This window comes from Eptesicus fuscus, chromosome 20 (genome assembly GCF_027574615.1).
Source record: "Eptesicus fuscus isolate TK198812 chromosome 20, DD_ASM_mEF_20220401, whole genome shotgun sequence".
NCBI lineage: Eukaryota > Metazoa > Chordata > Mammalia > Chiroptera > Vespertilionidae > Eptesicus > Eptesicus fuscus.
The window spans coordinates 17,979,350-17,996,023 of record NC_072492.1 but is presented as its reverse complement, the minus strand read 5'-3'; the positions used below and the strand labels follow the sequence as shown (position 1 = coordinate 17,996,023).

General features: G+C 37.7%; 1 protein-coding gene and 1 non-coding gene across 2 annotated transcripts; both read left to right on the top strand.

The window, feature by feature from the left end:
• Nucleotides 1-1,172: 1,172 nt before the first annotated feature.
• NSRP1 (nuclear speckle splicing regulatory protein 1) lies at nucleotides 1,173-15,264 on the top strand. Its single transcript, XM_008147851.3, has 7 exons — nucleotides 1,173-1,219; nucleotides 2,375-2,465; nucleotides 9,381-9,437; nucleotides 10,326-10,454; nucleotides 11,338-11,545; nucleotides 12,930-13,038; nucleotides 13,750-15,264. The coding sequence occupies exons 1-7, from the start codon at nucleotides 1,200-1,202 to the stop codon at nucleotides 14,786-14,788; spliced, it is 1,653 nt and encodes a 550-aa protein (XP_008146073.2). The 5' UTR covers nucleotides 1,173-1,199; the 3' UTR covers nucleotides 14,789-15,264.
• On the top strand, nucleotides 1,440-1,518 carry MIR423 (microRNA mir-423). The gene has a single exon (NR_129093.2). It is a non-coding gene; the product is annotated as a microRNA mir-423 (primary transcript).
• Nucleotides 15,265-16,674: the final 1,410 nt, after the last annotated feature.

Sequence of the window (16,674 nt, the reverse complement as noted above, 5' to 3'; positions counted from 1 at the left end):
TAGCCATTTCTGATGACACGTGGCCGCATGCCGAGGATGAAACATTTGCTGCTCCTGAAGATGAAACATTTGCGACTAGAGTCTTGGAGTTAGTTTTTTCCTCAAAGTGACACACTATCCGAGTTATGCTCAGTTTTTTGGCGAAGTTTGACACACCAAGCTCAAAAGGTTGCCCATCACTGGTGTAGACAATCCAAATCAATTGAGCTATCCAGCCAGGGCTATAAAATTTTTTTATACTATACATAAAGTGATATATTTTTACTTGAAGGCAGACTATGATAAGTTAAAGATGTATACTGGCATCTGAACGAATCATTAGTACCATTATTGCCTTTCCTTATTAGTCTTGTTTGAGAGAAGGTCGTTAAGTCAAAGTAATGGCATTGCGGTCCAGTTTTTACTTGAGAATAAACTGATGATAGCAGAGATTCCATTATTATGGAATAAATATGAAGATCTTACAGGGGGAAAAGGGGAGTTATTTTTTAATGGTACAGGGGTCAATGCAAGAGGACATAATAATCCTCAATGTTTCAACATACTTAAAACAAAAACTTATATTAAAAGAAATAGACAAATCTAGATGCAGACTTAAACATCCTTCTGTAGAAATTGAAAGATTTCTTCGGCTGCAATAAGACTAGTTTGGAATGGGCCAAGGGTGAGTGGATGCACAGTTAATATGACTAGAATTTTTTAAAAAGAGTATGGTATATGCTTTTGATTCCTATACCCATTGGTACTTCAGTATTAAGCAATTTGGTTCTATAAGACACTATGAGGACATAGATTTTCACCTTCTGCCAAAGTACCCTGAGCCCCATATACTCATACTGAACAACTCATTTCTGGGCCCCATACCAGAGTTCCTGATACAGTAGCTCTGGGAGAGGCCCCGTTCATTTGTCTTTTTAACAAATTCCCGGATAATGCTAACCTGCAGGTCCCGGGACCACACCTTGGGAACCACTGGCCTAGAATTCTGTCATTCTTTTCTTCCCACTGATTTCGAAGCAGTCAGTCGGTTCCCAAATCAAGAACTAGGTTCCAAAACAGCGTTTGGAACCGACTTAAAGCCTTTCAGCGGCTAAGCGGACTCCTGGCCGCCCAAAGTCGCGCGAGAGTTTACGTGCTACGTCAGCGTCTGCGTCAGCGTCGCGTCGGCGTCAGCCACGTTCAGCGGAGGCCGGAGCAAGATGGCGATCCCGGGCAGGCAGTGAGTGATACGGGAGTTAGGGTTAGGCTGGGGAGTGAGAAACCACGGCGGCTGTGTCTTTGGCCGAGGAGTGAAAGCGCGCTGGAAGTGCAGGGGCTGTCTCGTCAGGGGTAGAGACGGGGAAAAGCGAGGAATCCTGAGGAACATATCCCCCCTCCCCCCCTATATTTTCCAGGATGGAAGCCCGAAGTTTGAGGGAGAAACTTGTGAGGAAATAAAGGAAGTTAGGCTGAGGGGCAGAGAGCGAGACTTTTCTATTTTCCAAAAGCTCGGTCTGAGGCCCCTCAGTCTTGCTTCCTACCCCGCGCTTGAGTTTCTCCCGGTTTGGATGCCTTCAGGGGCAATGAGAAGAGACCATCCCTGGCTTCCTTAGAGGGCCTTGTTCTTGCAGCTCAAGTCCTGATTCCCGCCGTCCCTTCTGGTTTTAGGAATGTGCTGAGAAGCCACAGAAAAGGGTAGGCATATAGGGAATTGGGGTTTGCGGTGCCGTAGGAGACAAATATTGTGTGTTCTTTACAACTTTTACGTGTGATGTATAATCCGTGCTTTTGGTGTGGCTTTCTGCGATCGCTGCATCTCAAAGGCCAAAATGAGAGAAACGAAGTGAGTTGGCTCTGATGGGATGGTCCTCTCAGATGCTCCAGTACAAAGCAAGCGAGCTTAATAAGGTGTAATGAGAATTTATCCTATGACTTCTTGGAAAGTGTGGGTGATATTATCCAATCCATAACTTATTTAAAACGGTGTAACTGCACAGTAGGGCGGCAGGGGGATTTATTTTCTTGACTCTTGTTAAGACTAAAAGATAATTTAGAGCGTTTTTATTTTTAATGGACATGAACTGAGCTTTCCACTAACATGTTCTTTTAAAAACCTTAGTATCATTGTACCATCAAAATCATTTCTGTACTCTTCAGTTACTTCTCTTCTTTGGTTAAAATGGTATTTGAGTTTGGCTTGTGCCTACAAATAATCACTTAGAGTAGTAATTATAAAATCTTAGCACATTAGAACTTGGAGATGTCTGAAGATCGGAAACGTATGTGTTCATAGACATGTTTTGACTTGGTAGCTTCATCTGGAAGAGGTAGTGAATGTATTATGTTTTAACATTTAAATATAATGGTGTAATTTCTATTTCAAAAAAAAATGCAGGTATGGGCTTATTTTGCCAAAGAAAGCACAGAAGTTGCACCCTGTTTTGCAAAAACCATCAGTGTTTGGGAATGATTCTGATGATGATGAGGTAAGGGAGCCTATGTTTTTCTACCAAATTGTTGAAAATATATATATTTTTAAATTGAAGTGTGAATTTGATGTCTTTGCTTGTCTTAGTTATTTGTCAATACAGTGTATCTGGAGTATATTGTAATTTACAGAATTATCAAAAGGAATAAAGAAAGAAGCTCCACTGATGTTATTTATAAGTGATACATGAATAATCTGATTCTACCCCCCCAAAAGCTATGAACTTCACTTATTTTTAAGCAGTTACACAGTCATTTATTGATGTAACAAAATTGTTTCTGTAAACCACCCTGAAAATAAACTGTTGAGAAATCACCAATTTCCTAGAAAGTTTTATTAGTAAAGTAGTTTCTTAGGAGACTACATTTGTGGTTATTCAGTCTCTGCTAAATGTAATTGCTCAGTTACAATTATGGTAGTGTGTAATGTTACCATAGATAGTACTACAGTAAATAAATAAATATATATATATATATATATATACATATATATATATATGTGTGTGTGTGTGTGTGTGTGTGTATATATATAAAAGGCTAATATGCAGATTGTCCCCTCGAGAGTTAGAGTTGGACCGGGAAGCTCAATCGCTCTCTATGACATGCGCTGACCACCAGGGGGCGGCATGGAATGAAGGAAGGCTCCAATTGGCCCTGATAGCTGGCCAGGGTTAGGGACCCTACCCATGCACAAATTTTGTGCACCCGGCCTCTAGTATATATAATATGAACATTTTATATTTTAGCAGCCAAAATAGTATTTTCTTGTGAAATCCACATTTATAGTAGATGCAACCCCAAATGTGTGCTTATGTAATACTTAAGTCATTTTCTATATTTCTAAAAGACCTTTACATCAGCTCTACTGGTACTGGCTTTGTTCTGGCAGGAAAATTGCTTCTCTTTCAGTTTTTACTGATTGTGTAAAAGCATAGGTAGGTAATTTAATATATTTTTTTCTTGTTTTCTATTAAAAAAATTTATTCTAGATGGTTCACCTTTTAAAAAATTGAGATATAATTTACATGTAATAAAATCAGTGGATTTTAATTTGCACTCAGATGTCGAGTGTGACTCAACACGGTTAGCATTAGAATAAAGGAATCGAGAAAAAAGCGAGTGCAAAGGGTTAATTGTATAGGTTGATGGCTTTTAACAAATGTATATACCCCACTGAGGATGTAGAGCATTCTCCTCCCCGCTAAAAGTTCTTTCATGCCCCTTTGCTGTCAGTCTACTTCCCCACATTCTGCCCTGGACAACTATTTCATTGTGGTTTTTTATTTTTTTATTTATTTATTTATTTATTTGTGGTTAATCGTCACCTGAGGATATTTTTCCATTGATTTTTAGAGAGTGTAGAAGTGGGGAGGAGGGGAGGAGGAGGGAGAGAGAGAGAGAGAAACATACATCAATGTGAGAGAGACATATCAACTGGTTGCCTCGCAGCCTTCCAGGGATCAAGCCTACAATCAAAGTACATGCCCTTGATCTGAATGGAACCTGAGACGCTTCGGTCCTTGGGCCAACGCTATATCCACTGAGCCAAACCAGCAAGAGCTGTAGTTTTTAATTTTTGTTAGTGACTTTTTTGTACTAAATCTTAGTTTGTATTTATTGTTGGTTAGATTAGTGGTCAGTTAAGAATTTGACAGAAATTTCCTTAAATATTTGCAACTAATAAATCTCCAGTCTGCCAAGGGGCTCTGCTCATGCCTTCAATATACAGCCAGGTATTTTATAACTTTACCTTAGCCTTCACTTCTTGCTTGCGCAGTCTCAAGTTCAAAGGAGAGTTTAGGACCATCTCAGGTCTTTCCTGATTGTGCATAAAGGTCTTTGTAAGTCTGTTGCATTCATGAGCCCCAGAGCTTTCAAAGCCCTCGGTTTCCTTAAACCAGTAGTTGCCAACCTTTCAGACCTTGCAGACCACCAGTTGGCAACCACTGCATAGAGGCTTCTTCTTCAGCTTTACTTTTAAAGCTTTTTGGTTAGCCTATTTTTTGCCTCAGCGGTTACAACTGTTATCTGCTGCCTCATGCAGCCCTGATGTTCAACAATTGTCTTTGATTGTTTTTGACAGACACCCCCCAGGGCAAAGACTGTTTTACTTGGCAGCTCTGTCAAATAAAGATAGCCTTGTGAGTGGTGTCTTCCAGGGAACCACCATGGAGGTCCAATAATAATTCTCCAGGATAGCTGTTTTGAAGGAACTCTTAACCCTCTCCAGTGGCTGCCAGACTGCTGATTTCTACCATGTTTGTGGGCTGTTGTTTTTAGGTACCATGACTCTCAGGAGGGGATGGTGGAAATAGGGCAAGTTAAAACCACAAAATTCTTACTGAATTAATTGTTATTCTTAATAAGAAAACAATAGGGGATTTTTTATTGGAATTGGAATTTATACATTAGGAGAGAATTTATATTTCAGTCATCTCATTTATATAGGTTCATGTTTATTTGTTCAGGTGTTTTATATATCCTTTAATACAGTTTATAATCCTATATAATAAAAGGCTAATATGCAAATTATCCCTTCGACCTGGAGTTCAATGAGAGTTCCACCGGGGAGGGGGGGCGGGGGCGGGGCTGGCCGGCCAACCGCCCACAGCCCCTCCCCCTGGTTGGCCCAACCCAATTGGGGCAGGCCAGCCGGTCCCCACCTGTGCACAGATTTGTGCACCAGGCCTCTAGTTTCTCCCATAAAATTCACATACATCTTTTGTTACATTTATTTTTAGGTACTTTATAGCCCTTGTTGCTGGTATATGAGGGAATTTTTTTCCAATTATTACTAGTATGAATGCTTCTATTTTTTGTTGTTAATTTAATTCTAATACTTATATAGTTCTAATAGTTTGCCTAGTAATTATTTTGGATTTCCTTTGTAGGCAATCATATTGTCTGCAAATAAGAATAATTTTGTTTCTTTTCGGTTATTTTACCTAGTTTCTTTATCTTTGCATTACTACGTGTCTTATTGCATTGCTTAGAAACTATAATAATAAAAGCATAATATGCTAATTAGACTGGACAGCCAAACGACCTTCTGGACGTCCTTCCGGACGAATCTGCTGCTATGGGGGCCGAGGCAGAGGTGGTTGGGACGGTCAGGCAGGCAGGCGAGTGGTTAGGGGTGATCAGGCAGGCAAGCAGAAGCAGTTAGGGGCAAACATCCATCAGTTGCCTCTGGCATGCCCCAATGGGGGATTGAACCCACAACCCAGGTATGTACCCTGACTGGGAATCGAACTTGCCGCCATTTGATGTACGAGAGGATGCTCCAACCACTGAGGCACACTGGCCAGGGTGACCATAATTATATTTTTGAAATACTTTTTATTTGATTTGTATATAATCTCAATGCACCCAGTTGTTCATCATTTTTAACTGACTATTTCTGATTAGAAGATAGTAAAAGCTTTACCTTAAAATTTGCTGTTTAAAAAATTAGCTTTTGCCCAGCCAGGTTCAGTGGTTGGGCATCAACCTATGAACCTGGAGGTCGCAGTTTGGTTCCCAGTCAAGGCACATGCCTGGGTTGTGGGCTCAATCCCCGGTGGGTGTCGTGTAGGAGGCAGCTGATCAGTGATTCTCTCATCATTGATGTTTCTATCTCCCTCTCCCTCTCTGAATCAATAAAAATACATTTTTTAAAAAATTAGCTTTCTATTTTTCCAAAACAAGATCCATCTTCCTCATATATTGACAGGCTTTGATATTGCCTAATTTAACTTTACCATAAAAAATCATTTTTAAAAAGTTCTTTCTTTATTTTCATGTTTTAGTGTGAGTAGTGAGACAAAAAGCAATAATCCTCCATCTCATTCTTGGATTTATAAAATAGATCAGATCACTCTGAAACAAAATTACTTTATTAGTTTAGTAATAATTTGAGTTTACTTTAAAGATAAGAAGCAGCATTTGGGAGGAGATTCATTTCCTGCCTTTGGGCTTTATCTGCAAGAACTACATCTTCAATGTCAAGAGATTGTATATTTATAACTGAACTCTAATAAAGTCTGTCCTGGGGACTCTGCACACCTGACTTGGTCATTGTGATTATATATTAGGTGCCAAACTGTTGCTTGTCTTTTGAGAAAATACCAAGTGTATTTCATTAAAATTTGACCTCTGTGGGGAAGGATTACAAGACCTTTGACTGTTGATTATAAGTGAACTAGTTATTACCAACATGGTTAATGATGTTTTTTGGAAATAAAGTTTTGGTTTCTAAGTGAAATTAAGTGTATTGTAAGAGGTGTCATTGATTATAGTAAATATGTTTTCACTAAATCTTATAAAATGGTTTTCTCCTATTTTTGACTGATGCAACATAGGAAGGATATTGAAAACCATGTTCAGAGTCTTTTCCCTTTACTCCATATCTTACACTACATGTGACTGTTAAAGAATTGTTTTTGACAGACACCCCCCAGGGCAAAGAATTGTTTTCTTTATGAGTAATCCAAAATTAATCTCCTTTTTATACTCCTTTTATGCTTCCACTTTTTGCTTTGTTTGTTCATCAGAGAAAACTGTCACACAAAAATCAATGTCTTTAATTTCACCCTTGTGTTGTGTGTGTGTGTGTATACTTTTTTTTTAGAGATAGAAACATCAATGATGGGAGAGAATCATTGATCGGCTGTCTCCTGCATGCCCCCTACTGGGTATTGAACCTTCAACCTGAGCATGTGCCCTGTGACCTCCTGGTTCATAGGTTGACGCTCAACCACTGAGCCACATCGGCTGGGCTTTAGTCATCTTTAATAGCCATTGTCACAGTTCCCTCAGTTAGAAAACTGAGAATTAAATGAGCTTCAAAAGGAGATAATCCTCCCTGAATTTTTCAATTTAGGTTCAGAGTGACCTCTTTATCCACTGATGCTACTGAAACTCCAGGGATATCAGTCTCTGAATAGGATATGTAAAGTTACTCTACCCCTCCATTATGAACTTATCCTATAAGAAATAACATCTGATTTTTTTCAAAGGTCAGGCTTATTCCAAACAGCTATAGAAACGGAAGCATAGCCTCTTGAGATGTCTCAAAGTATACTTTATGTTGGAGAGGCCCTTCCCAGTCTGCCTATTCTACACTATATGAAATTAAAAAGTAATAGCCTTGTGCTTTATTTTTTCAAGTTCAGGTTGAAGCAACCAGTTTTAAAGTGTCAGCAGATGAACTATGACAGATCGGAAGAGCAGAGATGGGCCAAATAATAAAACAAGTGAAGAAGTAAAAGTCCAGCATTTGGAGACTTATTCTTCTAGTCAATCCTGAGGATATTACTAACTCAGTGATCAAAAAAAAATATATATAAATATATATATATATGTATATATACACACTTCGTTTACATGAATTGGAAAGACATAAAAATGAGAAGAATTTCATGAAATGTTTATTAGCATACTTAATATTTTAATGTTTGAAATTAACACTCTAGTGAAAAATATGTTATATCACATAATTAAAATTTTTGTTAATTGAATAATACAATAATACACAAGTAATTCACTTAGCGTAGCTCCTGCCTCTGTAAATGTTGGATACTGTTGTTTTTGTTACCAACCTCTCTTCCTCTTGGAGTCAATTTGCTGTCTAAATGTCTTTAGTTCTTTGCTTATACACTTTTTTTAAAATCCAAGGAAGGTAGAGAGAGAAAAACAAACAAACAAACAAACATCGATCAGTTGCCTTCCCTACATGCCCTGACCAGAAATGGAACCGGCAACCTTTCAGTGCACATGATGACACAACCAACTGAGCCATTCGGCCAGGCTCCTTATACACTTCATCTCCATGGTTTTAGGGAACTAGAATTATATTTGTTTATTTTGTTCTCTTTGTTACTATGGAAAACAGGAAGCACCAATTGATATTATACAGTTGAAAACAGTCCTATAGTCCTAGGGCTAAGGCTTATATTTTTAATTAAAAATAAATTTACTAGTATTATTTTTTAAAGATAATTTACACACCACAACATATACCCTGTTAAAGTGTACATTTTAGTGTTGGTTAGTATATTTACAAAGCCTTATACTTCTAAGGAAACATTTTTACTTACGTATGCTAATTACTTTTCTTAGCTCTAAGTCCTTACTTTTGTCCATGTGGTTACTATTTCCTATTATATTCCTCTTGCCTTCTCTTAAATTCTTTTTGACTCAGGTCTAATGTAATATCTCTTTAGGGAAGACTTTCTTGATTTCTCATACATTTTGTTTCCCTTTGCTCCCACAGCCCTTTTTTATCCTTTTATTGTATTGCTTATCAGGTTTATATTATAATGATCTCTTTAGTTATTTGTCTTCCCTTTCAGACCATTTATCTCTCAGGACAAAGACTGTTCTTGTTTTTCTGATATCTTCAGAAGCTAGAACAATACCAGATATGGTAGGCGTTTCAGTACATATTTATTGAATGATTATAATCTCAGATAGTTTTGGCTGCCCATAAGCCTTAAATATATACTAAAAGCTTGATATACTATATTTAATGGTGAATATTAAAATAATGTGCTTTTAATTGCTGGGGATGATACCATTTTAGTGTTGGAAGGGACCAATCCACCCCTACCTAATACGCACACACATACACATTCATATGAACACACAAAGCAAATTGAAATCCAAAGAAGTTGACTGACTTAGTGGTGAAGTTGCAGTTGGGACTAAATCTGTTACCTCATTTGTCCTGTACTATTCTGTTTTGTACCCCATAAAGCCTAATCTGATAAGTTACAATGAAAATTCATTTGTTTCCCAAAGTGTGGGAGAAAGGCCTTGATAATGTCAGTTCATAATATTACCTTTGTGTTTTTAAAGTTAAGTAAGGAACCAGTTGCCAACCAGAATTTTGGAAAAGAAGTATTAAACAATGACAGCATTTTTCTGTGTTCTAGACCTCCGTGAGTGAAAGCCTTCAGAGGGAAGCTGCTAAAAAGCAAGCAATGAAACAGGTAAGGTCAAAGGGTGACTATAATGTAATTGGTGAAGTATTTCAGCTCACATTTTTAAGTATCACTTTTGGTATCTAGGTGCTGAGACAAAACAGAATACGTATGTATAAAGAAATAATTTAGCCCTAGTTGGTTTGGCTCAGTGGATAGAATGTCGGCCTGCGGACTGAAGGGTTCCAGGTTCATTTCCAGTCAAGGGCACATGCCTGGGTTGCGGGCTTGATCCCCAGTGGAGGCATGCAGGAGGCAGTCGATCGATGATTCTCTCCCATCATTGATGTTTCTATCTCCCTCTCCCTTCTCTCTGAAATGAATAAAAAAATTTAACTTGACCCTCATTTTTTTTGTTTTTGTTTTTCATACTTTTTTAATTGATTTCAGAGAGGAAGGGAGAGGGAGAGGGAGAAGGAGATAGAAACATCAGTGATGGGAGAGAATCATCAATTGGCTATTGGCTGCCTCCTGCATGCCCCAGACTGGGGATCAAGCCCGCAACCCAGGCATGTGCCCTGACCAAGAATTGAAATGCGACCTCCTGGTTCATGGGTAAACGTTCAACCACAGAGCTACACCAGCCAGGCTGTTTTTTGAAAATATGTTAGGACTAGAGGCCTGGTGCACAAATTCATGCACAGGTGGTGTCCCTCAGCCTGGCAGGTTGCCCCAGGGGAGTGGGGGGACCGTGGGGTTGGTTGGCTGTGGGAGCACACTGACCACCAGGGGGCAGATCTTGCATTGAGCATCTGCCCCCTGGTGGTCAGTGCACATCATAGCCACCGGTTGACCAGTTAGTTGTTCAGTCACTTAGGCTTTTATATATATAGTTTATATATATAATTAGCTACCTAGTTAATATTTTTGAAACATGTTTAATTTTTTCTTTTAAAGACTAAACTGGAAATCCAGAAGGCTCTTGCAGAAGATTCCACTGTATATGAATATGACAGTATTTATGATGAAATGCAGAAAAAAAAGGAAGAAAATAATCCTAAATTGCTTTTGGGAAAAGACCGAAAGGTTTGTAGCTGAAAATACAAACTTTCTTTGACCTTGACCTGCATTGTATATCTTAATCTTATTTCAGCATGAAGATGATCTGAGAAAAAGCTTTTAGGCATTTGAAGTGTGAAGTGCCCCTACTTCAGATATTATAGATTTGATTTAGAACCCAGAAGCCCTACATTTATTATTCCAACAGGAACAAGTGAAATACCTAACAGTTTTATAAATTTTCATTTTTGTTTTTAAACCTTTGCAAATAATTTTTTGAAATATTTTTCTTAGAAAGTTTTTGTTCTGCCTCTGTTCATGTTTACTTGTATTTTATCATCCTCTCATTTTTCATTGCTTCCTACCTCATAACTGAATCATCTACACGTATCATGATCAGATTTTTATTTTGAAAAAAAAATAATAAAGGTGGGGATTAAAATAAGTTCATATTTTCTTTCATAAGCACAGACTGATTTTTAAGGATCTTTGCATCTTACAGTATCTACAAATAAAGTGGTGGTGTAAAATTATGTGAAAGCTACTATTTTAAATAATTGTATTACAACTAATGTAAAAAGCTAGTAGGAACCTTTCTGGTTCATGTATCTGTTGAAGAAATATTAAAACAATACCAGTAAAAAGGGTGACAGAAACAGTGGTGGGAAAATTATTTATTTTGTTTTAGATTTTTTTAAAAAATGATAAAATAGCACTGTGAATATTTTTTATCTTACATTTATTGAAAAGAATTTTTGTTTCAATCTTGCTAATAAATTTATATTGATTTTTGGAATGGTGATAAGCCTGTTTATTTGAACTATTCATTTTTTTAATGAATTCATGATAAAAAATAGAGTATTGACAATTATTTTTGACTTTTTCCTAAATAATCTTTTTCCCCCCTTAGCCCAAATATATTCACAACTTACTAAAAGCAGTTGAGATCAGAAAAAAGGAACAGGAAAAAAGAATGGAAAAGAAAATACAGAGAGAACGAGAAATGGAAAAGGGAGAATTTGATGATAAAGAGGCATTTGTGACATCTGCTTATAAGAAAAAACTGCAAGAGAGAGCTGAAGAGGAGGAAAGAGAAAAGAGGGCCGCTGCACTCGAAGGTGAAATGGAAGAGGGAGAGGGTAGAAGGAAACAAGCAGCAGAATTCTGCCCTGTGGTTAGCCATTTGTTCTGTCACTGAACTTTTAGATTATAACGTTGTGGTCATAATTTATGTATAGGAATTGAAGGTACAAGTTATGATATGTTGTATTGTCATAAAACGAGATTTTTACTAAAAATATTTGCACTCTTAATAACTAGTACTTATACTAGACTTTTTGTTTAAAACTATGGTCATTACAAGTCATTGCTTTGGAAAATGATTCTAAATGTAAAAACACTGATTACAAGGTATAATACCACGACACATACAGAAGCAGTGTAAACTGAGTTTTAAATCCTAGTTATATTTTCTGGGATGAGAAAACGAGAGTAACATCACCCAAGGAGCATCAGCTGGGCATTTAGAAAAAGAATAACATTAATTCAAGAAAAAACAAAGATGTGCAAAGGCCAAACGAAGTCGTAGTGCTTTACTTCAGTGTTTTCTACTCATGGTCATTTCTCAAGATTTGAGTGAAATATGTACTTATAAGTAGCTTATTTGGCAAGTGCTCATCAACTTTAAGTGGAAGAAAAGTAAATCTCTAAGACTTGGTCTGTGCATATACTATATGTTCATCTAGAACAGTGGTCGGCAAACTCATTAGTCAACAGAGCAAATATCAACAGTACAACGATTGAAATTTCTTTTGAGAGCCAAATTTTAAACTTAAACTTCTTCTAACGCCACTTCTTCAAAATAGACTCGCCTAGGCCTTGGTATTTTGTGGAAGAGCCACACTCAAGGGGCCAAAGAGCCGCATGTGGCTCACGAGCCGCAGTTTGCCGACCACAGATCTAGAGCAACAGTTAGCAATCTTTCCGTAAAGCACCGGATTATGAACATTTTAGGCTTTGTGTACCAACTACTCAATTCTGCCTTTGTAACACAAAAGCAGCCCTAGACAATATATAAACAAATGAGCAGGGCTACATTTCAGTAAAAATGTATTCACAAAGATGGACAGCTTTGGCCTATAGGCTATAGTTTCCCAACTTTTTTTTTTTTTAATATATTTTTATTGGTTTCAGAGAGGAAGGGAGAGGGAAAGAGAGAAACATCGATGATAAAAGAGAATCATTGATCGGCTACGTCCTGCACACCCCTTCCTGGATATCAATCCTGAAACCTGGGCATGTGCCCTGACCAGGAATTGAACCATCACCCCCTGATTATAGGTTAATGCTCAGCCATGGACCCACACTGGCTGGGCTAATTTCCCAACTCTTGATCTAGAGAATAGTTTACACACAGTGTATGTTATGTACTGTATGTCTATAAAACTGAGTTGCATTTTTGCCTTGTTGCCTATATTCTCACTTTTGCTTTCCCTCTCTTAGCACGTTTGGATGTAACCAAGCAGAAAGATCTCAGTGGATTTTATAGGCATCTATTAAATCAAGCAGTTGGTGAAGAAGAAGTCCCTACATGCAGCTTTCGTGAAGCTAGGTGAGACATGGCATACAGAATATTTAAAAGAAAGATACTGTTCATGATCTATGGTTGTGGGTCATTTTAACCCTCTGAAAGATAAGAATTGCAGCATTGCATATTGTTTTGTTGTTCTTTTTTTTAATATATTTTTATTGATTCAGAGAGGGAGAGAGAGATAGAAACATCAGTGATGAGAGAGAATCATTGATTGGCTGCCTCCTGTACATCCCCTACTGGGCATCAAGTCTAAAGCCTGGGCATGTGCCCCAACCAGGAATCAAACCATAGACTCCTGCTTCCAGGGCTCTTCTTAATTTTAATAGAAATAAAAATAAAAATCCAACAAAGAGCCACAACTTAAACTTCATATTATAAAAATACTAAGATCCAGAATATATCTTTCTTTTCCCAATTATTCTTTGTCTATGCTTAGCATAAATGAAGACCTTGTACAGATCCCTGCCTAAAGGCTCTAGTGGTCCAGTACAAAAGGGCTTATTTCTTTTTCACTTCTACCTATATTGAAAATATTTTAATGGTTAAAAAATGCTAATTTGCAGGTATTTACAAGGTAAATAGACATCAGCACCTTTTTACATTTGGATAATCAATATGCATATATAATTATAGTTTTATTGATTTAAATATTGAGAAAAATTATGAACACTTCATTTGCTTACTATAAATGATAATGTGGCATTTAGTGTTATATTACTTTTTTTATAGGTCTGGGATAAAGCAAGAGAAACCAAGGGGTTATTCTGATGAAGTAACTTCAGAGAACAGAATACCACCTGAGAAATGCATTCTCCAAACTATTGTGAAAGTAGAGGAAAACCCAGATGCAGACAGTGACTTTGATGCTAACAACAGCGAAGATGATGAACTAGAAGAAAATAATAAAGTGAACTGCAGAAGGGAAAAGAGCATAGAGACCTCTAAGAATGACTCCAGGCATCACAGGAGTCAAACCCACTCACGGTCATCTAGTGAAGAAAGAGAACATGGTACCAAAAGCCACACAAAAAGTTCCAAGTCAAGAGGACATGAGAAACGGGAAGATCAGCACCAAGAGAGACAATTCAGGAACCAGGAGAACTATTATACTAACCGTGATTACCAAAAAGAAAAGAAAGATTCCCATAGGCATAGAGATTCCCATTGGAAGAGGCATGAACAAGAAGATAAACTGAGGGGAAGAGACCAAAGAGAAAGAAATGACAGAGAATGGAAAAGGGAGAAAGACAGACAGAAATATCCCACAAGAGAACAAGAAAGAGATAGACAACGAAATGATCATGACCGACACAGTGAGAAAGGAGTAGAAAAGGAAGAGAAAAGCAAAGAGAAGGAAGAACATACGAAAGCAAGGAAAGAAAAATATGAAAACAGAGATAGAGAAAAACGAGAAATGACTGTTCAATCTTCAGAAAGAAAGCGAGACAGAAAGGAAAACAGCCCGAATTCTAGGTCAAAGGATATGTTTCTTGACCAGGAGAGATCCAATAAAATGAGAAATGTGGAAAAGGATAAAGAAAGTAACCCAGAGAAACTCTCTAGTTCTGAAACATCACTGGGAACAAAACACAGAACCACAGAGGAATGCCAAGAGATGGGCAAAGAACAAGAGAGACCACACGAGACTGGGAACAAGTTTGCAAAACGGAACAATGAAGAAACTGTAATGTCAGCTAGAGACAGGTACTTAGCCAGGCATATGGCACGGGTTAATGCAAAGACATATATTGAGAAAGAAGATGATTGACTTTGTGGAACATGCTGTGTGAACACATAAAAGAGTGTTAATAATGGTAAAATATTTTCAAAATTCATTATTTGTTTAGGGTTTAGTCAAAAGTCAGTCTTTTTTATCCTAAATGCTTGACTGAATCAATATATAATATTTACATATCAATACCACATTCTTGGTTGTATTCAAGCAGCCTAAAGAGTGTGCTAAGTCCCGTCCTGGTAGATACTTTATGAAGAAAATTGGCTCCACTATAACCATTAAAAGATAATTTAAACAACTCTCCTAATGTTGGTTTTGTTGCAGGAGCTGTTTATTTTATAAATACTGTGTTTCCTATTAAATTAAGTGGATTTGAACATAGAGAATATTGTTATACTTTATGTTTTGAAATTTGTATTAAAGTATAAAATATGGAGTTATATATCTTGTTAGCTCAAGCATATTTGGCTTAAATGAAAATAAAAATGGTGATATGTTTGTACTTTCAATTCATGCTCTAATTTTAAAAGAAATCTCATTTGTACACAATTGCTCCCCCCCATCGTTAAAAATTACTTTAATTGAATACTGTGACCTCACAAGTTAGTAAATTGGTTGTGTATATAAATCAGTTTTAGCTAAGTGTGAGAAGATGGAGACATTTAGTCCAAATGATATTAGCTAAAAATCCAGGTGGTCTATTTATGAATGTGTTGTTTTATATGCTCTAAAGTATATAATACAGCTTATTACAACTTCCATTTATGTATCAAAATAAAACTGAAATCTCTATGCTATCTTTGAAATTTACCATTTAAAATTAAAATATTATAAATAATTTATTCATGGGAAAAGGATGAATGGTATGGAGAAAATAGTTTTCTAACAGTTCTTCCCATTAAGAAAGTGCTATTTGCCATGGCTGGGTGGCTCCCTTGGTTGGAACATCCTCCCATACACCAAAGGGTTGTGGGTTCAATCCCCAGTCAGGGGACTAAGGGAGGCAACTGATCAATGTTTCCCACAGAGATGTTTTTCTCTCTCCCTCTCTCCTTCTCTTCCTCTGCCTTCCAATCTCTAAAAATCAATGGAAAAATATCCTTGGATGAGGATTAACTCAGCATGCACAGAGGGTTATAGTATAATATAACTATTAAAAAGTTTGGGTGAGATCATTGAAGACCATGAGTAATAGGCTAAAAATCTTCAACTTTGAAAGAGAATTTGGTTCCTTTGTTAGGGTTGTTAAAACTAGAGTCATATGTTGGAAAGATTAATTTAAGCATAGTATACAAGGTAAGTCTAGGAGGGAGAGACTGTAGTCAGGGATCTGGTAAGAAGCTGTCGATTTCCCTTTCACAGTAAGTAGTTCCAAGATTCACAAAGTAGCTGGCAAAAGCTATATTAGAGTTGACCCTTGGACAATACAGGTTTGAATTGTGTGAGTCTGATTATATACAGATTTTTTTTTCAATAAATGCTGTAAATGTATTTTCTCCTCTTTATGATTTTCTTTCCCTAGCTTTATTGTAAGAATTCTATCTAATACAGAGGGAATATGCAAATTGACTGTCATGCCATCACAAAAATGGCGGCGCTCCAGCGGAGGCAGGGTTTCCGTAACACAAGATGGTTGCACCCACAGCGGAGGCTGAGTTCCTGTAACGAGCAATCAGCAAGGACCTAAGGCTGCATGGCGCTGGGCCAGGGTACAGGACCTGAGGCTGTGCCCCCCACCCGGCAGGGTTTGACGGGACCTCAAGGTGCGCCCCCCACCTGGTGGGGCTTGATGGGGAACCTCAGGCTGCGACCCCTGCCCAGCAGGGCTTGACAGGGGACCCTAGTCCACACCCCCCGCCCAGTGGGCCTTTCTAGGGGACCTCAAGCCATGCCGCCTGCCCTGCAGCTGGGCCAAGGGA

Bases quoted from the DNA above. Each gene is read 5' to 3' on its own strand.
- NSRP1 (XM_008147851.3), top strand. From the start codon at position 1,200: ATGGCGATCCCGGGCAGGCA. The intron at 9,438-10,325 runs GTAAGGTCAAAG...TTTCTTTTAAAG, and splicing joins AAAAGCAAGCAATGAAACAG to ACTAAACTGGAAATCCAGAA. The intron at 10,455-11,337 runs GTTTGTAGCTGA...TTCCCCCCTTAG, and splicing joins TTTTGGGAAAAGACCGAAAG to CCCAAATATATTCACAACTT.